This window comes from Zosterops lateralis (genome assembly GCF_965231275.1).
Source record: "Zosterops lateralis genome assembly, chromosome: 3".
NCBI lineage: Eukaryota > Metazoa > Chordata > Aves > Passeriformes > Zosteropidae > Zosterops > Zosterops lateralis.
Window position 1 is genome coordinate 113,915,314 of NC_139764.1, and position 22,955 is coordinate 113,938,268.

At 58.1% G+C, this 22,955-nt stretch overlaps 3 protein-coding genes across 7 annotated transcripts; 2 read left to right on the forward strand and 1 right to left on the reverse strand.

Moving 5' to 3' along the window:
- Positions 1-32: 32 nt before the first annotated feature.
- ZNF513 (zinc finger protein 513) lies at positions 33-5,176 on the forward strand. 4 transcript variants are annotated; one of them, XM_083858250.1, is made up of 3 exons: positions 33-296; positions 2,744-3,337; positions 4,104-5,176. In XM_083858250.1, the coding sequence occupies exons 1-3, from the start codon at positions 74-76 to the stop codon at positions 4,853-4,855; spliced, it is 1,569 nt and encodes a 522-aa protein (XP_083714376.1). In that variant the 5' UTR covers positions 33-73; the 3' UTR covers positions 4,856-5,176. The 4 variants fall into 4 exon arrangements, with proteins under 4 accessions (XP_083714376.1, XP_083714377.1, XP_083714378.1 ...); XM_083858251.1 differs by having other exon boundaries at positions 2,747-3,337; XM_083858252.1 differs by having other exon boundaries at positions 52-113.
- A 101-nt stretch (positions 5,177-5,277) lies between these two features.
- On the reverse strand, positions 5,278-12,165 carry SNX17 (sorting nexin 17). Its single transcript, XM_083858254.1, has 15 exons — positions 11,978-12,165; positions 10,458-10,532; positions 10,172-10,289; positions 9,175-9,239; positions 8,985-9,095; positions 8,428-8,518; positions 8,185-8,272; positions 7,809-7,878; positions 7,621-7,713; positions 7,323-7,526; positions 6,751-6,873; positions 6,581-6,658; positions 6,364-6,438; positions 6,053-6,094; positions 5,278-5,964 (listed from the first exon to the last, which is right to left on the reverse strand). Exons 1-15 carry the CDS (start codon positions 12,038-12,040, stop codon positions 5,845-5,847), a joined length of 1,416 nt encoding a protein of 471 aa, XP_083714380.1. The 5' UTR covers positions 12,041-12,165; the 3' UTR covers positions 5,278-5,844.
- Positions 12,166-12,727: 562 nt separating this feature from the next.
- On the forward strand, positions 12,728-21,975 carry EIF2B4 (eukaryotic translation initiation factor 2B subunit delta). 2 transcript variants are annotated; one of them, XM_083858313.1, is made up of 13 exons: positions 12,728-12,828; positions 12,907-12,950; positions 13,029-13,167; positions 13,396-13,608; positions 14,115-14,197; positions 14,391-14,482; positions 15,144-15,258; positions 16,158-16,234; positions 16,405-16,507; positions 16,683-16,810; positions 19,233-19,413; positions 20,020-20,200; positions 21,049-21,975. In XM_083858313.1, exons 1-13 carry the CDS (start codon positions 12,813-12,815, stop codon positions 21,246-21,248), a joined length of 1,572 nt encoding a protein of 523 aa, XP_083714439.1. In that variant the 5' UTR covers positions 12,728-12,812; the 3' UTR covers positions 21,249-21,975. The 2 variants fall into 2 exon arrangements, with proteins under 2 accessions (XP_083714439.1, XP_083714440.1); XM_083858314.1 differs by having other exon boundaries at positions 13,399-13,608.
- The last annotated feature ends 980 nt before the right edge of the window (positions 21,976-22,955 follow it).

A 22,955-nucleotide genomic window follows, 5' to 3' on the forward strand; every position in this document is an offset into this window, starting at 1 on the left:
GGGCTGGCGGGGGCGGCTGGCGGGCCGCGGGCGGGCGGGCGGCGGGGCCGGGCCGGCGCCGGGGCCCGCCACGATGCCCCGGCGGAAGCAGAGCCACCCGCAGCCGGTGAAGGGTGAGTGCGCGGCGGGCCCGGGGGGCGGCGGCGGCGGCGGCGGCCCGGCGGGGATCCGCGGCGCTCGGAGCGCCGCAGCGGACGCTGAGGATGGCAGCGAGGAGACGGCGAGAGCGGCGGTGGTGCTGCCCGGGGAGCTGCTGCTGCTGGGCCGCGGTTCGGCCTCCGAGAAGGGACCGCCAGGTGCGTGCGGCCCCCCGGGGACGCCGCCCCGTTCTCCGGGCAGCCCCGGCGGCGGAAAGCGGGCCCGGCACGGCCCTACCGGCGCATCCGGCCCGCCCTGCCCTGCCCTGCCACGGGCCCGCCACGGCTTCCTCTCAGGAGGGAGGCCCGGGGCCGAACGGGGCCCGCGGGTGGGTTCGGTTTTACCCACCCGGTTTTAACCCCGGGGCACCGATTCCTGAATTCTCCGAGCTCCCGGTGGGTTTGGGGGCTGATCCCGGAGCCTCTGCTGGGTTCACCCCGTGTGCTCCATCTGCGCTGGGGCTGCTCCTTCCCTGCCCCAAGAGCCTGACAAGGATTTGGGGACAAATTCTGCCCCAATTCTCTCCCATTTAGCCCCAGTTAAGGAGCAGGAATAGGATTTCAGCCCCACTGAAACAGTCAGGGCAGATAAGCTGTGCCATGGGGGCATTTATGGGTTGGGGTTCTGGGGGTGTTGTGGCACTGCTGGGTTTAGGGGACAGGGGGTTCCCTTGGTGGGATTGGGATGAAGGAACAGGGGGTTCCCTTGGTGTGGGATTGGGTTTAGGGGACAGGGAGTTCCCTCAGTGTAGGAATGGGCTCAGGGGACAGGGGGTTCCCTTGGTGGGATTGGGCTCAGGGGACAGGGGGTTCCCTCAGTGTGGGAATGGGCTCAGGGGACAGGGGGTTCCCTTGGTGGGATTGGGCTCAGGGGACAGGGGGTTCCCTCAGTGTAGGATTGGGATCAGAGGACAGGGAGTTCCCTTGGTGTAGGAATGGGATGAAGGGACAGGGTGTTCTCTCAGTGTGGGATTGGGCTGAAAGGACAGGGGGTTCCTTTGGTGTGGGGCTGGGATGAGGGGACAGGGGGTTCCCCCAGTGTGGGATTGGGTTTAGGGGGTTTCCTTGGTGTGGGACTGGGATGAGGGGACAGGGAGTTCCTTTGGTGCGGTATTGGGATGAAGGAACAGGAGGTTCCTTTGATGGGATTGGGATGAGGGGAAAGGGGGTTCCTTTGGTGTGGGATTGGGCTCAGGGGACAGGGGGTCCCTTGGTCTAGGACTGAGCTCAAGGGACAGAGGGTTCCCTCAGTGTGGGATTGGGTTTAGGAGACAGGGGGTTCCTTTGGTGGGATTGAGCTCAGGGGACAGGGAGTTCCGTCAGTGTAGGATTGGGATGAGGGGACAGGGGATTCCCTTGGTCTGGGACTGAGCTGAGACATGGGGTTCCCTCCGTGTAGGACTGGGCTGAGGAGAAAGGAGGTTCCCTCAGTGTAGGATTGGGATGAGGGAACAGGGAGTTTCCTCAGTGTGGGGCTGAGCTGAGGAGAAAGGGGGTTCCCTTGGTGTGGGATTGGGATCAAGGGACAGGGGGTTCCCTCAGTGTGGGATTGGGCTCAGGGGACAGGGGGTTCCCTCAGTGTGGGGCTGGGTTGAGGGGACAGGGGGTTCCCTTGGTGTGGGTGAGGAGAAAGGGGGTCCCTTGGCAGGATCAGGAGTTCCCCCATAACATCCAGCCCTTGGCAGGACGCCCTTTCCTCATCCCTGTGTTTCCAGCAGTGCCTGTGGAAAGGCTGCAGGGGCCACCCCATCCCAGAGCAGAGCTCAGCCTCATCTCTGCTCCTTCTGGGAGCTGCACCCAGCCCAGGCAGCACCCAGGGGACAGTCCAGGCTGCTCCCCAGGATGGTGGGCTGGGTCTGACAGGCTCCAGAGCTGCAGGTCAGGCACAGCTCAGAGCTGGGAGTGGAGATCTGCCCCTCAGCACCAGCCTGGGGGCACAGGGGCTGCAGAAAAATGAATCTGTGCCCAGCTGGGTTTTGTTTTAGAGCCTGGCACAGCCTTCCATGTGGGGCTGGGGAGTGTTTCCTGCAGGATGGAAGGGGCTGGTGTTGGAGCTCCATGCGAGTTCAACCACCCACCAACCCTGGGGGCAGTGACACAGTGAGAGGGGCACAGAACAGCTTTATAAACACCCATTTCTCCAGGTTGTGCCCATCACCTTCCACCCTCCACCAGGCTCAGCAGTGGTGATGGATCCACTCATCCTCTCACCTTCCTGGTGCCACTTTTCCAGCAATGTCAGGGTTTCCTGGTCCTTTCACCTTTCCTGGTGCCAGGATCTTTTCCACCCAATATCAGGGTTTCCTGGTCCTCTCACCTTTCCTGGTGCTAGAATCTTGGCCAGCCAATGTCAGGGTTTCCTGGTCTCTCACCTTCCTGGTGTCAGGGTTTCCTGGTCCTCTCATCTTTCCTGGTGCCAGGATCTTTTCCACCCAATATCAGGGTTTCCCAAAACACCCAAAACAGGCTCTCAGCGGGGTTTTGGAGCAGACCACACCTGTGGGGCTCCTCTGCAGGTCACACCATGGGGCTGGGGGGGCTCAGACAGAGGATCTGTGCCCCACCCCACCCAAACTAACCCCACCCCATCCCCGGGGTGCTCTCAGCAGACACTCTAGTGGGGAAAATCGCTATCCCAGCCTACTCCCTGAGCGACGACGACTGCTCCTCCGGCTACCAACAGCTCAGCGTGGAGAGCGACCCCGAGGAAGGGGGCGAGCCCGGCCCCGCCGCCCTGCCCTGCCGCCAGTGCGGGCTGCAGCTCCCCGCCAGCCTGGGCCAGAGCTGCCTGCAGTGCTCCAGCACCGACAGCGCCCGCAGCCAGCGCATCGTCTACTCCTGCCAGCTCTGCCCCTTCGCCTCTCACTACTCCAGCCACCTCAAGCGCCACATGAAGACGCACAACGGGGAGAAGCCTTTTGCCTGCCCTCAGTGCGCCTACGCCTCGGCACAGCTGGTGAACCTGACCCGGCACCTGCGCACGCACACCGGGGAGAAGCCGTACCGCTGCACGGGCTGCAGCTTCGCCTGCAGCAGCCTGGGCAACCTCAAGAGGCACGAGAGGGTGCACAGCCAGGACAAGCCTTTCCAGTGCGCTGCCTGCGATTATCGCTGCAACCAGAGCCGTAATTTGAAGAGGCACATGCTCAGTCATCGCCTGCCTGAGAGTGAGGGGCAGCACCGGAGGGATAAAGAGCCAGGTAACAGTGGTGTGGGTTTGGTTTTTATCAGTTTTATGGATGTGTTTGTTCCTTGTGTTAAGTTCGTTTTTATAAGTTGTAATGGTTTGCCCCATGTTCCACCCTCATTGGTTTCACCCCAACCCCGGTTATGTGTCAAATATAAATTTTCCAGCCCCTGGGCCTTGTCTGTCACTTTGGGGTCTCTCCCAAAAGTCTGGAAAGTTCCAGTGAGGACCCCAAGTGATTGGACAAGACTTCAGCTGTCTCCCCACCCGAGTTATTGATTTGTTATTATGTGTGTCATTTATCCAGAGAGCCCTTTGGCCCCTGATTTGTCCCCATCCCTGAGTTCCTCCCCCCAATAAAAGGTGTTGCATTGGGGGTTCAAAAAGATTCTTTTCCCTCGTTTTTCCCCCCACTGCTTCTGCTGAGGGGTGTCTGCTGGGGCAGATAAATAAATAAATGATGAATAAAGCCAGCAGTTAACCCAGAACAGCCTCCTCTTTTCTCCTGCTGTTGTTACTTCACTCCTTTGGGCAAGACAAGAACTCCCAGGGGTCAGTGAGGTTCATCCTGCTCCCAAACCCTTCCCTGTGGAGGTGTCAGGGCTGGCCCAGGCAGAGAAAGACACCTCAGCAGGAGGGTGTGGGGAGAGCTGTTTTGAGGGCAGGGTGTAGATCCTGCTGTCTACACAACGTTACTACCAGGCTCAACGGGGGCATTCTGGGGGCATTTTGCCTCCTCACAACCACAGCTCACCACTCTCTGTCTCTTTATCTTCCAGAACCACTGCTGCCCGAGCTGAGCCTTCACGTGGGCAGCGGCAGCGGCCCGTTCCTGCCCGGCTGCGCCCGGCTGCGGGGCGAGGAGGCGTCCGCCCTGCCCGAGCTGCTCTTCCCCTTCACGTGCCGCATGTGCGGGCTGGTGCTGGACGACGGCTTCGCGCAGGACGAGGGTTTGGCCGAGCAGGTGTGCGGGCGCTGCAGCCTGGCCGTGCTGGGCACCGAGCCGGGCGCCAGCCCCCGCAAAGGCGCCGGGGACAAGGACTTTGCCTGCAGCCTCTGCCCTTTTGTCACTCACTACCCCAACCACTTGGCGCGGCACATGAAGACGCACAGCGGGGAGAAGCCTTTCGCCTGCCCGCTCTGCCCTTACGCCTCGGCGCACCTGGACAACCTGAAGAGGCACCAGAGGGTGCACACGGGGGAAAAGCCCTACAAGTGCCAGCTCTGCGACTACGCCTGCGGCAACCTGGCCAACCTCAAGCGTCACGGGCGCATCCACTCGGGCGACAAGCCCTTCCAGTGCAGCCTCTGCAGCTACAGCTGCAACCAGAGCATGAACCTGAAGAGGCACATGCTGCGGCACACGGGCGAGAAGCCTTTCCAGTGCAGGGACTGCTCCTACACCACCGGGCACTGGGATAATTACAAGCGCCACCAGAAGATCCACGGCCACACAGCCGAGAGCTGGGTGAACCCACGCAATGCCAAAGCTCTCCTGGCTCCCCCAGCTGTGGGCACGGCTCTGCCATGAGACAGCACTTAGCCCAGCAGTGAGCCTGGGGTGCCTCGGTGCCTCCCAAGGGAGGGAGGACAAGCAGGCAGCTCCACAGGGGCTTAGGGCTGCCTTACACCAGGTAAACTGGAGCCTCCAGCAGTTCTGTCCTGCCTGGGCAGGGTGAAATCACGACCAGCGGCTCTGACCACTGCCTGTTTCTGCCTGATGGAGCCTTTCTCTGCCAGGATTTGGGGAAAAGGGGGCAGGACTGGTTCCATGGCTGCTGCCGTGCTGGTCGGTGTAATTTATGTTGTGTATAAAAAGCATTAAACAGTCAGTTTTGTTATCTGCTCTTCACCTCGTGGGGGCCTTGTTGTGATGCAGAGAAAGACAACACAAGGGCTGGCACGGAGAAGGGGAGGAGGGACAGCAGCCATTCCCCACAACAGACAGCCTGGTACCAATCAGGATCCATTTTAATCATTGTTGCAGTGTGTAAACATCAGTTACTGTCCATTAATGCTCTGTCGGGCTGAGCAGCAGGAGATACGTGGTTACAAAGCCTAGATTACACTGGCGTCTATGAGCGGGTTAGAGGGGAGACTCTGCGTGGAGCCCCCCTGAGACAGCTTACTGCACTCTGTCTCGGAGCACAAACCTAAATGCTAATTTGGCATTATGGAGCCTGCCTGGGGCTGGCCCCCAGCAAGGCCAGGCCTTCCCAGCCGGGACAGGAGCAGCTCTGCCCCCGTGCTGCTGCACCAGGCCCTGCAACTGCAGCTCCAGGGCTCTGCCCGGCCAAACTGTTCAGCCCTCTCCCAGCTGGAGCCAGCAGCGGGAGGAATTCAGCTGCCCCCCACCCCAAAAGGCAATGGGTGGGGCTGGGGGAGGTGAGCTCCCAGCCCCAGGGAAAGGTGGATGTAGCAGGTGAGAGGCACAGTTGATTTGCAACCTGGCTGCAGGTCGTACATTCCTCAGCAAAAGGCCCTCGAGAAGGCCGGGGCTGTCCTGGGAAAGGGGGGGCACTACAGATCCTCGTCGCCGATGCCCTCAAAGGCGTAATTGCCGTGGAAGTCATTAGCAGCCACGTCGTTTGCAGAGCTGGAGTGGCTGATCCCACGCAGGCTGACAGAAGTGAGCTTGCTCTGTGGAGAAGGGAGATGTTAGGGAGGATTAGGATTAGGCTCCTCTACACACTGAGCCTGAGGTTTGTGGGGCACCCACACAACTCACCGAGAGTTTGGCCATGGGCTCCCAGGAGGCGTCGGGTGAGTCCTGTGGGGACAGCACAGATGGGCAGAGCAGGGGCATGGGGACACAACACCCACCTCTCCTTCTCTCTGCCCCCCTCCATCCTCTGGATCACAGAGTTGATCCAGAACCTCCTTCCCTTCCCAGAGCTTTGGAAGCAGGGCACCACAGCCTTGTCATCTGGGCTTGCCACAGCCCTGCCAAGGAGACAGTGGCTCCTCTGGGGACAGTGACACATCAGAGCCTGTGTGATTGCACATTCCCCACACCCAGGGCTGCAGGGAGCCACTCACCAGCAGCGGGGGTGACTTCACAGCCTGCTGGCTGTCCGAGCGCCGCAGGGCCCCGTTCACCCGCCGCCGAAACATCTGCAGGGAGGAGCTCAGCTTAGCCACGGGATCCCCAACATCTGGGGCTCCCATCCTGAGGGGGAACACTCAGGACACAGCCCAGCCCACAGGAAATCACAGGGGCAGGTTGGGAGAACCATCATCCCACCCCAAGCCTCACCTTGCGGATGCTGCCTCCGGATTTTTTCACCATCAGCTCATCTACCATGGACTGCAAGCAGATGCTCAGCATGATGGCCTGCAAGGGAAAAGTGTAACAGGGGCTCTGTGCACCCCAATCTTCCCATTCCCCATACAGGGCCCAGCCCAGCCTCTCCCTCACAGCTCTACCTGTGGGCTGGTGATGGTGACCCACTGCAGCCTGTCCTTGCTCATCAGGTACTCAAAAGCCAACTCCAGCTTCACCTCAGACTTCCCTGGGCTGCTCCCAGAAGGGCCGTTGCTCATTGCCACCTGTGAGGGCACACAGCAAAGCTTGGAGCATCAAGAGGTGAAGGAACAGCTCCCCAAACACCAGAACAGATTGACAACAGCACTGAGCCAAGTGTGAGACACCTGCCCAATGCCCAGCAGTCTTCTCCCCCCTCAAATATCCTCACACCAATGATCCCTTCAACCCCAAGGCATGATCCAGACCCTCTCCACACCTACTGGGCCAGAAGCTGACATCAGAACCAGCCACCCACCAGTCTTCTGCCACTGTCAGACCCCTCAAATATCCTCACACCAACAATCCCCTCAACCCCAAAGCATGATCCAGACCCTCTCCACACCTACTGGGCCAAAACCTGACATCAGAACCAGCCAGCACCTTTCCCATGGAGAAACACCAACCCAGCCTGGCACAGCCAGGTCTCCCCATCCCCTCCAGCCCCTCTCCCTGCTCTCCAAGCCCCACTCACCGAGGAGGTGACCCTCCAGCACCGCATACGAGTCACCTTGAAGCTGCCCTCCTTGATCTGCTCGTTGGGCAGCCGCACCTGGAAGTTGAGCTCGTTGTTGCCGGCGCTGACGACGACGTGGCAGCCCTTCTCAGGGAAATCAGTGACGCAGGGGTCAAACTTGAGATAACCGTAGTACTTGAGGGTCTGTGCCAGGCGGATGAACTGCAGGGAAAGCCAGGGATGCTCAGCAATGCCAGCCACCTCACCTGGAGAGGAGCTGGTGCAGTGCCAGAATTTCATTGTATCCTCTCCCTACCTCCTTCTTGGAGACTTTTTCTTGCAGGGATTTCAGCTGTCGGTGCTGTTCTTTGTTGACCAGGATCCACCCGTGCTCGATGTCTGACACAGTCTACGAGCAGCAGAGGGTGATGAACACCTGGGATTGGAGCCACCCAAGTCCCTGCAGTGTCCCTCCTCACCTGGCCGTGCCACACCCACCCTCACCTGTGCATACAGCAAGTTCAAGCCCACACGGTGCTCCATCACGTCGTCATCATAGGCTGAGTCCCAGTAGCTGGAAGGGAATTACATTGATTAGCCTATTCCCCATCTCCTAATAGCAATAAAGAGAAAAATCACCTTCCTGTGGGCTGGCTCTCTGGCCAACCATCAGTCACCGTGCCCTGCTCCCCAGCTAAACCATGGGAAGGCAGAAATGGGGTGAGCACAGGAGGGCAGCCTATGTTCCAGTGCCACACTCAGGGGTGCTCAGGTGTGTTCCTGGGGGTCAAAGCACCTGTGGGCTGCAATGGCAGGAGGGGAGGGTCTCTCTGTGGAACTGAGAGCCCTGGGCACTGCCCCAGTGCTGCCCCACACTCACCTCTTCCTCAGGATGATCTGGAACTCGGGGTTGTGCAGGCTGGTGACCGACACGTAGGGCAGCTCAAATTCCTGCAGTTTCCGCACGACTGTGGGGAGGAAACTCTGGCTCAGCAGCAGCTCTGGGCAGCAGCAGCCCCAGGAAAACAGCTGGGACCCCCACCCAGAGCAGGGTCCCAGCACACAGCCCTCACTCCAGGCAGGGGACAGGACAGATGTCCCCGCTGCAGTGGGCTCTACTCACAGGAAAAAGCTCCATCCTTGGTCTGTCTCACTAGGAAGAGGCTGAAGTAGCCAACCAGGTCATCTGGGAGATCCAGCTTGGAGGCCACAGCCTGGGAAAGAAGAGGAGGACAGTCCTGATATAGTCCCAACGTGGTGGCAAGAGCCAGCCTGTGCACATTCTGGGGTCTGCCAGCAGCAGGAAGGCAGAACCTCTGCTGCCCTGGGGCTTGGTGCAGCCAGGAAACAGCTGTGGGACCCCAAACATCAGTCTGGAGCCAGACACACCCATCCATTGCAGCTCCCAGCTTTCAGCCCCATCTGCTCCAGGGTGGGCAGAGGGCAGGGGAGGGCAGGAGGAGAGAGCCCCACACGTGTGGGAAAGCACAGAACACAGCAGGAGAGCCCTGGGAAAGCACATAACACAGCAGGAGAACCCTGGGAAAGCACAGAACACAGCAGGAGAGCCCTGGGAAAGCACAGAACACAGCAGGAGAACCCTGAGCCCACCCAGCAGGAGAACCCTGGTCCCACCCAGCAGGAGAACCCTGGTCCCACCCAGCAGGAGAGCCCTGGCACCTCAAGGACATCCTCTGTCTGGTCCGACGTCAGGATGTTGACCTTGACCTTCTGCCCGTTGGAGAGCAGCACTTCGAGCACCACCTCCTCTGTGGGGATCTGCTGTGTCTCCTGGAGAGAGAAAAACAGGACTGGCACCCCTGTCCCCTCACCACAGAGCAAAACCCCAGAGCTCTGCCCCTTCCCTCACCTGCTGGGCCTTGCGCAGGAAGCTGTTGAAGGTCTCGCTGCCTCCCAGCGTCGGGTCCTGCCGCACTGCAGGAAGGGGCACCAGGAGTCAGGAATCCCATGGGAAAAAGGCAGGGATCACACTGTTATATTCCGTCTCCCACTCTCCTCCTGGGGGCTTTAACTAGCTCAGTTATTAGGATTTTTTGGAGAGAATTATATCAAGGATGAGGTGAGGTATCTCAGAAGAGATCTTTGTCTCAGGTGTTTATTCTTTTGAGTTTCCAGGGGGGAAAGAGGTAGGAAAAAAGAAGGGGAGACAATTTACAGCCTCCCAGCTCAGAGGAGAGACAGCTGGACCACAGCCAGGGGGGTCAGAGAAGGAAGGAAGGGTCACTCTGTGTGCTCAGGGACTCCAGGGGGTCAGGAGGGAGAAACCATTTCCTCAGAGAATTACAACACCTCAGGACCACACTGTGCACCCCAGTGTATAAATTCCCTCTCCTGCCCTCCTCCCAGGGGGTTTAACTAGCTCAGTTATTAGGAGGATTTGGAGAGAATTATACCAAGGATGAGGTGAGATATCTCAGAAGAGGCCCTTTCCCCAGGACATTTGTCCCAGGTGTTTATTCTTCGAAATTTCAGGGGGGAAAGAGAGAGAGCAAAGGAAGGGGAGACAATTTACAGCCTCCCAGCTCAGAGGAGAGACAGCTGGACCACAGGCAGTGGGGTCAGAGAAGGAAGGAAGGGTCACTCTGAGTGGTCAGGGAGTCCAGGGGGTCAGGAGGGAGAAACCATTTCCTCAGAGAATTACAACACCACACCAGTGCCTGCCCTTTGCAGCCCCTCAGTTTGCCCTCAGACTGTTTGATCTCCCCACTCTACCAGGGCAGGGCAGGGCAGGGGCTGGGACAGGAGCTGACAAACTCATCACACAGGGAGTTGGAAGATGCACCACGGTGAATGGAGCAGGGAAAAAAAAGCCACAAGGCATGGCCTGCACAACCAGCCCATCTTACCAGCCTGCATGTACTTCTCCAGCTGCTCCCGTCGCTGCTCTACCTCTGCTGGGGTGAGTGTGAAGATCTTCTTTGGGGGAAAAGCTGGGACCACATTGGCTCCATATTCCTTCCTTAGCTGGGGCAAAAACAGATTTTTTTTTTTGCAAGAACCTCCAGAGAAAAGGTGGCTGCCCTGATTCCCCCCACCCTGGCAAGCTGGAAAGGGGAGTAGAGAGTTTTCCAGCATCCCTTATCCATGTGGGAGTCCTGCAGGGATGTCACAGAGCAGGAATGTCCTCCCTACCTGCTCGTGCAGACCCAGGAGTTGGCTGTAGCGCACCCGGCAGTGCAGCACCCCGTTCACATGGATGTTGTAGGCCTGGAGGGGAAAAAATCTCCATCAAATTCCAGCTGGAGGAATCTCAGGACCTGCCCAGCACCAGGGAAAAAGCCAGACTCCTGAGAGTCAGACTTCCTGCTGAGAGGAAGGTGGTAAAAATCATTCATGAAGTGTGAGCACATCTCCTGGACACCAGGAAGGTCTGACCCCTGTGGTTGCCCAGCCATGGGGAGCACAGAGCCCCACTGCAGCCCTGCAGACAAGGACACCCCTCCCTGCTCCCAGGGGAGGATCTGCTCCCTGTCTGTGCCCCCTCTGCTCTGGCTCAGCTCCTGCTGACACCAGTGACTGCAGGACATCCAGGGCCTGGAAAGGGACAGGTCCTGCCACCCCCAGAGCAGTGTTTGGGAGGGCAAAAGGATGGACATGAGCCTCACCCAGCCATGGATGCCCCAGTGCCCAAAGCTCAGCAGAAAAAATCCCAGCCCAGCCAGGCTGGAGCTCACAGTGGCACCTCCCAACCCAAAAAGGCACCAAACCCAGGAGAAACCAAGAGGGACACAGTGATAACACCACCCATAGCTGCCCAAATCTGGGCTCTGCATGAGGTCACAGCTCCTGGGGCTCTCCCCAGGGTCTCCCCCCACCCTGGGCTGGCCGAGGGCTCTCCGCAGGCTCTCCCCCCACCCTGGGCTGGCCAAGGGCTCTCCCCAGGGTCTCCCCCCACCCTGGGCTGGCCAAGGGCTCTCCCCCCACCCTGGGTTGGCCGAGGGCTCTCCGCAGGCTCTCCCCCCACCCTGAGAGGGCAAAGTGCAGGGAGGTGATGGGGCTGCACCCATGGCCAGGTCTCTCCATCACCACAAAAATGCCCCAACTCAGAGAGATCCCCCAGAGAAGGATTTTGGGGCAAAGCTGGGGGGTCTCTGCAGGATCTCTGCAGGCTCCTGGAGCCCAGGGCTGCCCACCCTGACCCCGAGAGCACCGATCTGGACCCTCCACCCATCCCGGGGGCTCTGCCCGGTGCTGCAGCCCCGGGAAAAGGCTCTGGGCGCTCTGCAGCCACCACCACCCAGCCGGCAGTGCCATCCCCCGGAGCAAAACAGGAAGCCGGGACAGACAAACGGACAGACGGACGGGCGGGTCAGGATGAGCTGAGCTGAGCTGAGAGGGGGGTGAGACCGGACGGGCAGGGCAGGGCAGGGCAAAGTCTGCAGGGCCCAGGGGGGATCCCAGGCACCTCCCCAGCCCCATCCGGAGCCGCGGGGGCGGCGGGGCCCAATCCCGGCCCGGCCCGGGGATGGTGATGGGCCGGGATTTGCCCGCCCGGCCCTGTCCCGGTGCTGATCCTGACCGGACACCGGGATTGAGGACCCCCCCAAACACCGGGGGCACGGAGAGCCCGCACCGCCCACTCAGCTGGGGCAGGGCGCGGCTCCGTTCCCCGGGATGGCTCCGTTTTCCCCCCCACCCCGAGCCCTGCTCACCACGTAGGCGGCGGCGCCGCCGTCCCCGGCGCGGGTCTCGGTCTCGGGGATGGAGAAGTGCATGGCCGGTAGGAGCGAGCCCCCGTTACCCGCCTCCCGTCGCCGCCATCTCGGGCCAGGACTCCCCCGCGATGGCGCGGCCGCCAGCACCGCCCGTTCCGCCCCGTTCCCGCCCCGTTCCGTCCCCGTTTTCGCCCCGCCCTGCCCGGGGTTGTCCTGCCTTGTCCCGCCTTTCCCGGCCCGCCCACGTGGCGGGGCTAAAGGCGCGCCCGGAGCGCGTGCCCGGGGCGGGAACGGGACCGAGGGGGGGCGTGGTCACCGTGAGGGGGCGTGGCCACGGGACAGGGAGGGGGCACTGCCACTGTGAGGGGGCGTGGCCATGATGAGGGGGCGTGGCCACAGGACAGGGAGGTGCATATCCAATGGGAAGTGAGCGTGGCCACAGTGAGGGGGCGTGGCTACGAGAGGGACTCTCCCCGGGAATGGTCTGGTCCCGCCCGCCCCGGGGAGTGACGTCATCACGCCGCGCAGATGAGGTCCGGCCAGCAGGGGGCGCTGAGGGAGGCGCACGGCCGCCATGGCGGAGCGGGACGGTGAGTGCGGGAACGGGACACCGGGATTGGGACTGGGGCGCGGAACCGGGACCGGGAGGCGGAACCGGGACCTGGGGGGCGGGACCGGGACCGGGAGGGGGCACGGCCATGTAGAAGTGGGCGCGGCCACGGTGAGGGGGCGTGGCCAATTTAGGGACCAGCTCCGCCCCGTGGGGTGACGTCATCACGCCGCGCGGTGACGCCCGGCCGACAGGGGGCGCTGAGGGAGGCGCACGGCCGCCATGGCGGAGCGGGACGGTGAGTGAGGGAACGGGAGCGACACCGGGGCCCTCACTGGGATTTCCCAGCCCTTCTCACGATCCCAAATCATTCCAGGTGCGAACGCCGAGGGAGCTGCGCCAGCGCCGGCGGGCCCGCAGGTGAGCGAGGCCGGGGTTTAGGCAGGGCCGGGCAGCGGCGTGGAGGCCGCCTCACGGTGTGTGTGTGTGTGCCCACAGGCCCCGGAGCTCTCCCGTGAGGAGAAACTGCAGCTGCGCAAGGAGAAGAAGCAGCAGAAGAAGAAAAAGAAGGGCGAGAAGGGGTCGTCGGGCGAGCCTGCGGAGCTGGGAGCGCCCCAAGAACCGGGACAGCCGCGGGGTGAGCGCCGGGCCGGGCCGGGAGTGTCTTCCAGGGGGGTTTTGCCCCACTTTGTGTCCCGATCCCACCTCGGACACCCGATCTGCGGTGCAAAGCCCAGTTCTCTCCTCACAGCAGAGCACAGAGCCCCTTCCAGGGCTCAGACAGCTCTCCCTGCCCTCAATGCCGCCCCTGGGCTGCATCTCCCGGCGAGATTGGGCACAAAATCCCCTCTTTCCTCCCCCGCAGCAGCAGCTGCTCAACCCCCGTCCCCCCCAGCCCAAACTGATGGCCCCACGGACAGCGAGAAACCCGCGGGGGGTAAAAGCAAAGCGGAGCTGCGGGCGGAGCGCCGGGCTAAGCAGGAGGCTGAGAGGGCCCAGAAACAGGCCAGGAAGGCGGAGCTGAGCCAGGCGGGCACGGCGGGCAAGCCCCGGCAGAGCCCCACCGAGCCCCAGTCCAGTAAGGCTCTGGGGTGGGAGGGTGTGGTGTGGGTGGAGGAAGAGGATGACCGTGTCTGGTGTGGGTTCTGTCTGTCCCTGATGTGTATTCTGTCTGTCCGTGGTGTGGATTCTGTCTGTCCATGGTGTGTGTTCTGTCTGTCCCTGGGTGCTGCCTTTCCTTCAGTCTGTCCTTGTTCTGTGTGTTCTGTCTGTCCCTGGGTTCTGAATTGCCTTCAGTCTGTCTGTGGTGTGTTCTGTCTGTCCTTGGTGTGTGTTCTGTCTGTCCCTGGGTGCTGAATTGTCTTCAGTCTGTCCATGGTGTGGGTTCTGTCTGTCCATGGTGTGTGTTCTGTCTGTCCCTTGGTGTGTGTTCTGTCTGTCCCTTGGTGTGTGTTCTGTCTGTCCCTTGGTGTGTGTTCTGTCTGTCCCTGGTGTGTGTTCTGCCTGTCCCTGGGTGCTCTCCTGCCCTCCCTGAATTTGGGGCTGCCCCAAAGCCACTTGGGCTCACCCTGGCTGTCCCTGCAGTGGTGAAACGACTTCCAGAGCACGTCCAGGTGGATGACCCCAGTGCCCAGAGGAAATTGGCCAAGAAGCTGGAGAGACAGCAGGTAGGATGGAGTGACAGGCTGCACATCTGGGACTGCTGTGCTGCAAGAGGGCCTGGGAGGGCACAGAGTGGGACCAGAGCCTGCTCTCTGCAGGCAAAGAGGAGCTTTGCACACCCTGAGCAAGTTCTGGGTGTGACTGGTGGCTCTGGAATGAGCAGAGCACTGAGTGAGCCATCACAACTCCCTGCTGCAGGTCCCTCTGAGGCAGGACTACGGCACCAAGGTCAACCTGTTCTCCCACCTCCACCAGTACAGCCGGAAAAAGCCACTGACGCAGCAGATGAGGTACAAAAAACCTTCCCAGCCTGAGTCTCTGGCAATGCTGGGCTCTGCTTTGGCTCTGGGGGAGGGTCAGCATGGTCCTGCATGTGGAATACACCTGGTGGAGTGATATATTCCCTCTCCTGCCCTCCTCCTGGGGGCTTTGGCCAGCTCAGTTATTAGGAGGATTTGGAGAGAATTATACCAAGGATGAGGTGAGATATCTCAGAAAAGGCCCTTTCCCCAGGACATTTGTCCCAGGTGTTTATTCTTTGACTTTCCAGGGGGGAAAGAGAGAGAACAAAGGAAGGGGAGACAATTTACAGCCTCCAGCTCAGAGGAGAGACAGCTGGACCACAGGCAGTGGGGTCAGAGAAGGAAGGAAGGGTCACTCTGAGTGCTCAGGGACTCCAGGGGGTCGGGAGGGAGAAACCATTTCCCCAGAGAATTACAACAGTGGAGGACGTTTCACTTGCTTTGGGGAGTGGTAGTAGGGGCAGATCTAATATTTTTCCTGTGGGGAGAGTGCAGGGCTACAGGAGAAGGAGCTGTGGGGTGAGCCTGCCTCCTCAGTTTACCACCACCCCACCACCTTCCTGGGCTGTCTCTTGGCTTGTTGGGCTTGGGCTCCTAAATGGGTTGAGTGTTTTGAGCTGCAGAAGTGCTGACATCTCCCTCCCTGCAGCATCCCCTCCACAGTGATCCACCCAGCCGTGGTGCGCCTCGGCCTCCAGTACTCCCAGGGCATCATCAACGGCTCCAACGCCCGCTGCATCGCGCTGCTCGAGGTCTTCAAACAGGTACCTGAGCACTTACCTGCCTTTGTGCTGCTTGCAGGTGTGTGTTTCTGTGTAGAGGTGTCTTGTTTCTGCCTCCTGACACCTCCACAGTGAAGGGTTTGGTAGCAGGATGAACCTCACCCACCCCTGTGAGTTCTTGTCTTGCTTGAAGGAGTGAAGCAACGACAGCAGGAGAAAAGAGGAGGCTGTTCTGGGTTAACTGCTGGCTTTATTCATCATTTATTTATTTATCTGCCCCAGCAGACACCCCTCAGCAGAAGCAGCAGGAAAAGCAGGAAACCCCTCAATGCAGCACCTTTTATTGGGGGGAGGAACTCAGGGATGGGTTTAACTGGGGACAAATCAGGGCCCAAGGGGGTCTGGCTCTGCAGGTAAATGACACACATTGTGACAAATCAATAACTCGGGTGGGGAGACAGCTGAAGTCTTGTCCAATCACTTGGGGTTTTTCATGGAACTTTCCAGACTTTTGGGAGAGACCCCAAAGTGACAGACAAGACCCAGGGGCTGGAAAACTTCTGACTGACACAGAACTGGGGTTGGGGTGAAACCAATGAGGGTGGAACATGGAGCAAACCATTACAACTTTTTAAAAAGAACATAAAACAAGTAACAAATACATAGATAAAACTGATAAAACCAAACCTACACCACTACACTGTGCCCCGACTGCTGAGGCTCCATCTGTGGTCAGTCATCATCAGCCTCTTCCTTTGGATGGTGCCACAGCAGGATCCTTTTCTGGCATTGCCACTGGTGTTTTGTGTCCCTGGAGCAGCCTTTGCTCCTCCAGGCAGTGTGTCAGGCTGTGCAGGACATTGTGCCTGGACTGCAGCCCGTCAGGCAGGGTGCTTGCAAACCATGCCCTGAGATCACACTCCCTTTTCTGCATTTTTCAGCTGATCAGGGATTACTCCACTCCCCCCAACGAGGAGCTCTCGAGGGATTTGGTGGCCAAGCTGAAGCCACACATCAGGTGAGGGCTCCTGACCTCAGAGCTCCACAGATTGTGGTCCACCATTTTTCACTTCTCTGGGTTGTTGTCCACCCAAACTTTGCCTGACTTTTCCAGGCTTCTCCCTTCCAGCCCACCCTCCCTCTCCCTGTCTCGGCCCTGGTTTGGAATTAAGCCCATTTCTTCTGCAGTTTCCTGAACCAGTGCAGGCCACTCTCAGCCAGCATGGGCAACGCCATCAAGTTCCTCAAGAAGGAAATTTCCTGTCTGCCTGACACCCTGAGAGAGGATGAGGTGAGTGGTCTTGCTCCAGGCCCTGGGTGGAGGAGCTGAGCAGGGATGGGAGGGGAACTCAGAACAGTGGAATTGAAATCTTGTCACTAGGGGGAAGAGCCTGATCCCCACCTGGCTCAAATCAGGGAGTTGCAAAGAGCAAGAAAGTTTTTATGTGATACCTGTCTCTCGCCAGGCAAAGGAGAAGCTCCAGGACACAATTGACAAATACCTGCGAGAGAAGATCGTCCTGGCAGCTGAGGCCATCTCCAGATCTGCCTTTGAGAAGATCAATGACCACGATGTGATACTGGTGTATGGATGGTGAGCACAAACAGCCCATCTGGAGGGGAGGAGGAGGGAATAAAACATAAAACAGCACGGGAGGTGAGGCTGTGATGGTCCTGCACAGGGCTCAGCACTGGTGTGTCTGAAGTTGGATTCCAAGAAGCCCAGAGTCACAGCTCCCTCCACCCAGGGCACTTAGAGAACAGCCAGGGCTGTTCAGTGGATTTTAAACTGCAAGTCAAATGTCGGGAAGCAAAAATATGGAAGAAATAGAGGTGGGGAGAAGAACCAGAGATTGCTGCAGCCAGAGTCCAGGCGTGCTGTGCGTGGTGGGCACAGGAAGGAGCAGGGACAGGAGTCTTCTGAGAGGGAAGCTGGGAGAGAGTGTGGAGTGTCAGAGTCTCTTGTGCTGGTCACAGACAGAGAAGTCAGTGCTGCTTGCAGGGAGGAATGAGACATCACCTCTCCCAGGGCAAAAACAGGGAGACAAGGCCCTGAGAGCCATCAAAGCAGGAGGATTCTGCCAGGGGCAGCACTCACAAGGGTGAGGGTGTGTTGTAATTCTCTGGGGAAATGGTTTCTCCTTCCTGACCCCATAGATTTCCTGCGCACTTAGAGTGACCCTTCCTTCCTTCTCTGACCCCACTGCCTGTGGTCCAGCTGTCTCTCCTCTGAGCTGGGAGGCTGTAAATTGTCTCCCCTTCCTTTGTTCTACCTCTTCCCCCCTGGAAACTCGAAGAATAAACACCTGGGACAAATGTCCTGGGGAAAGGGCCTTTTCTGAGATATCTCACCTCGTCCTTGGTATAATTCTCTCCAAAAAATCCTCCTAATAACTGAGCTAGTTAAAAGCCCCCAGGAGGAGGGCAGGAGAGGGAATATATCAAGGGTGGATCTGGTGGGAGGGAGAGTGTCAGGGTCCTCAAACATCTGCAGGGAACCTGATGGTTCGTTTTGGAGATCTCAAAGCGCAAAAGACACAGCGGGGGACAACTCAGTTTGCTTAAACAAAAAAAAAAGCGCTTTTATTTAGTGCCCACAATGCGATAGTGGGGATAGAAAATAGAGAATAGTGAGAAAGAGAGAGAAAGAGGGGAAGGGGATTGTAGCTACCAACGTGGAGAGTCGGAATCCTCAAGGAGCAGAGATGCCCATGGATGGGATCTTCTCCAGTGGGGTGATCACAAAGGTGTTTGGGGTCTCCAGAGTCTTTATAGGTTGGTTGGGGTGAGGACCAAGGTGAGTGGAACAGAGCCAAGGCAGAAAACACCTGTGTCAAGATTGGATGCTCAGGAACAAACTGCTCCCTGGTATGGACAGACCAGTTGAGACAAAAAGTCTCAGCTCAGTCCACTGTAACCAGTCCCATTGTTTTTGCATTCTGTTCTTGCAGAGCAAACTTTCCACCTCAGCCAGGCCAGGGGCTCCTTCAAAGTCCAGGATCTCAATCCCCAACCATCAGAGACAGTTGTGAGGCAAAACACATTGTCGTGGTTTGAAAGCAAAACCAGTGAGAGGCTCCAAGTCAGAGATATAATTTAATAAGAAAAAAGGTAAAAATAAAATAAAATCAATGCAATAACACAAAGGAGCACTGCCAGAGTCAGAACACACCCTGAGCAGGGTGGGGGGAGCAGTCCAGGTGAGGGGCTCTTCCTGAAGCAGTGATCCCACAGAAAGGTCTGGGAGCTCTGCTCCTCTGGGAATCCAGTGGCTCAGGGCTGCTTGTCCTGTCCCAAATCCCAGATTCTCTCCAGGTGGGAATGCTTGGCTCCTCCCCCTGGGCATTGGGAGCATCTCCCAATGGGATGAGGAGTCGTGCAGTGGCTCCTTGATGGCCCATTAAACAGAGAGAGCTCCTGGAGGGAGTTCCCTGTGAGTCCTGGGCAAGGCATTGATGGGCCATGAGCAGAAGAGCCCAAAGGAGGGGCCTGGGAAAACACTGCCCCACCTGGTTCCAACAGCTCATGGGGATGGGGATGGAATAAATACTGTGTGCACATCCTACACTGCAACCCAGGACACACATCCTTAGACAGTCTCTGACTGACACCCAGTGACTGTCTTGGAGGACTGGAATTGCATCTCCATGAAAACAGAGTGCAAGAACAATGGGACTGGTTACAGTGGACTGAGCTGAGACTGCTTGTCCCAACTGGTTTGTCCATACCAGGAGAGTCAGTTTGTTCCTGAGCATCCAACCTCGACATGGGTGACTCCTGCCTTGGCTCTGTGCCCCTTGCTTTGGTTCCCTTTGGTCCCCTTTGGTCCCCTTTGGCTCTGTTCCACTCACCTTGACCAACCTATAAAGACTCTGGAGACCCCCACTCACCTTTGTGATCACCCCACTGGAGAAGATCCCGTCTCTGGGCATCTCTACGCCTCGAGGACTCGTCCCTCCACGTTGATAGCTATAACCCCCTTCCCCTCTTTCTCCATCTTTCTCACTATTGTCCAGCTCCTCCCTGGTGAACCGGACGCTGTGCGACGCCCACGCCAAGCAGGGCCGGGCGTTCCGCGTGGTGGTGGTGGACAGCCGGCCGCGCCTGGAGGGCCGGGAGACGCTGCGGCGCCTGGTGCGCCAGGGCATCCACTGCACCTACGTCATGATCAACGCCATCTCCTACGTGCTGCCCGAGGTGAGGGGCCGTGCCCGGGGCTGGGAGGGTGTCCTGGTGTCCTGGTTTGAAAGCAAAACGAGTGAGAGGCTCCAAGTCAGAGATACAATTTAATAAGAAAAAAAAGGTAAAAAGGTAAAAATAAAATAAATGCGATAACACAAAGGAGCACTGCCAGAGTCAGAACACACCCTGAGCAGGGTGGGGGGAGCAGTCCAGGTGAGGGGCTCTTCCTGAAGCAGTGATCCCACAGAAAGGTCTGGGAGCTCTGCTCCTCTGGGAATCCAGTGGCTCAGGGCTGCTTGTCCTGTCCCAAATGCCAGATTCTCTCCAGGTGGGAATGCTTGGCTCCTCCCCCTGGGCATTGGGAGCATCTCCCAATGGGATGAGGAGTCGTGCAGTGGCTCCTTGATGGCCCATTAAACAGAGAGAGCTCCTGGAGGGAGTTCCCTGTGAGTCCTGGGCAAGGCATTGATGGGCCATGAGCAGAAGACACCCTTGGGCAAACACTGCCCCACCTGGTTTCAACAGTTCATGAAGATGGTGATAGAATAAATACTTTGTGCACATCCCACACTGCAACCCAGGACATGTGTAACCCCAGGTGCTGACTGTGCTCCCTGACAGGTGTCCAAGGTGCTGCTGGGGGCCCACGCGCTGCTGGCCAACGGCTCCGTCATGTCCCGCGTGGGCACCTCGCAGATCGCCCTGGTCTCCAAGGCCTACAACGTGCCCGTCCTGGTCTGCTGCGAGACATACAAGTTCTGTGAGAGGGTGCAGACGGATTCCTTCGTCTCCAACGAGCTGGGTATGCCTCCTGTCCCTTTCCTCCTGCTGAGGTGTCTTTGTCTGCCTCAACCAGCCCTGACACCTCCACAGGGGGAAGGGTTTGGGAGCAGGATGAACCTCACTGACCCCTGGGAGTTCTTGTCTTGCCCAAAGGAGTGAAGCAACGACAGCAGGAGAAAAGAGGAGGCTGTTCTGGGTTAACTGCTGGCTTTATTCATCATTTATTTATTTATCTGCCCCAGCAGACACCCCTCAGCAGAAGCAGCAGAGGGGGGAAAAACGAGGGAAAAGAATCTTTTTTTGAACCCCTCAATGCAACACCTTTTATTTGGGGGAGGAACTCAGGGATGAGTTTAACTGGGGACAAATCAGGGGCCAAAGGGCTCTCTGGATAAATGACACACATTGTGACAAATCAATAACTCGGGTGAGGAGACAGCTGAAGTCTTGTCCCATCACTTGGGGTCCTCACTGGAACTTTCCAGACTTTTGGGAGAGACCCCAAAGTGACAGACAAGGCCCAGGGGCTGGAAAACTTCTGACTGACACATAACTGGGGTTGGGGTGAAACCAATGAGGGTGGAACATGGGGCAAACCATTATAACTTATAAAAATGAACTTAATACAAGGAACAAACACATCCATAAAACTGATAAAACCAAACCCACACCACTACATCCTCCCACCTGGGAACTTCTCTCCCAGTCCCTGCTGTGGACCAGGACAGGCTGCTCTGCCCCTGCTGCCCCTTTCCCTGGGCAAGGGGTCAGCACTTGCAGGCAGTGCTGGTTTGTGCTGCTCCAGGGGCAGGATGGATGAGGTGCTGTCCCTGCCCTTGATCCTGATGGCTTCTCCTCTCTCTGCAGATGACCCTGATGACCTGATTGTGCTGCGGAAGGGCCAGGCCCAGCTCGGGGGCTGGGCAGAGAACAAATCCCTACGTCTCCTTAACCTGGTTTATGACGTGACACCCCCAGACCTGGTGGATTTGGTCATCACAGACTTGGGCATGATCCCCTGCACCTCAGTGCCTGTGGTCCTGCGTGTTAAAAATGTGGATCAGTAATGGGGGCAGCTGCATGGACACTAATAAACCAGCCCCCCAGTACTCTGTCTGTGCCATCTGTGCTGTGGCAGAGCCCTGGCACCACTGGCACAGCTCTGCACCTTCCTTGGGGCCTCTCCTCCCACTCCATGCTGCAGCATAGACGGGTCTTCCATCCCTATTCTCCTCCTCTGGGGAAACTGTGACGATGTGGTGACAGCCCCTGGCTTTCCCTCAATGGAAAATTTCATGACACTCTGGTTGTGCTTCCAGCAGACCCCTGAGCTGGGCTGGAGGGGGAGATCTCGGGTTGTTAAACCACACACCAACTGTGCTGATCTGTGCTACATCACCAAATGCAGAAACTTGACTGCATAACATGAACATGAGCCAGCAGTGTGCCCAGGTGGCTGAGAGGGCCAATGGCACCTGGCCTGGATCAGGAATGGTGTGGCCAGCAGGAGCAGGGAGGTCACTCTGCCCCTGGACTGGGCACTGGTGAGGCCACACCTTGAGTGCTGTGTCCAGTTCAGGATGGACATTGAGTGCTGTGTCCAGTTCAGGATGGACACTGAGTGCTGTGTCCAGTTCAGGATGGACATTGAGTGCTGTGTCCAGTTCAGGATGGACATTGAGTGCTGTGTCCAGTTCAGGATGGACACTGAGTGCTGTGTCCAGTTCTGGGCCCCTCAGTTTAGGAAGGACATTGAGATGCTTGAACGTGTCCAGAGAAGGGCAACAAAGCTGGTGAAAGGGATTGGAAAACAAGCCATAAGAAGAACGACTGAGGGAGCTGGGGGTGTTTAGCCTGGAGAAAAGGAGATTCCGATGTGACCTGATCACTCTCTACAACTTCCTGAAGGGAGGTTTTAGACACCTGGGGTTGGTCTCTTTCTCCAGGCAGCAACTGACAGAATGAGAGGAGACAGTCTTAAGCTGCATCAAGGGAAATACAGGTTGGATATCAGGAAGAAGTTTTTCACTGAAAGAGTGATTAAATACTGGAATGGTCTGCCCGGGGAGGTGGTGGAGTCACCATCCCTGGATGTGTTTAAAAGGAAACTGGATGTGGCACTCGATGCCATGACCTGGTTGAGGTGTCAGGGCTGGGTTGGACTCGATGATCTTGAAGGTCTCTTCCAACCTACACATTCTGTGATAATGTATAGGGAGGGGAGATTGCTTTTGTATTCTCCCTGATCCCGTTCTTGGGAAAGGAGAGCTGTAAGCAGGGCCAGCTGCAGGGACTGTGCACATGTTGTTTGTTGGTATTTCCCAGTTGCAGCCGAAATTCTTCTTGAAACTGTTTTTCTCCACTTGGTTCCCGCACTGACTATGCTCTCACAGCAAGTGTTGCAAGCCCAACTCCAGGGGGCCTCGGGGCCCTGTCCCTGCCCAATCTCCATCTGTACAGTGATTTCTCCCAGTCCTTGCTGGCTCTGGCACCACCACAACACAGGGATCTTTGAGCCAGTGAGGCAGAGTCACTACTAAGGTGAAATGAGAGACAGGACTCTGAATGAAACAGCAACTGAGGTTTATTCCACCTCAAGACCAAGGCTCTGAACAGAGATATTGAGAGATGGAGAGACCTCGAGCACCTGAAGGCAACAGTTTTTATAAAGGGGGGAAGGAACACAAGAGAGGGCAGAGCATGGGGACCGATGACAGGGACTCAGCATCAATCAATACAATAACCAATAATATAACTTGTAGGAGGGGGAAACC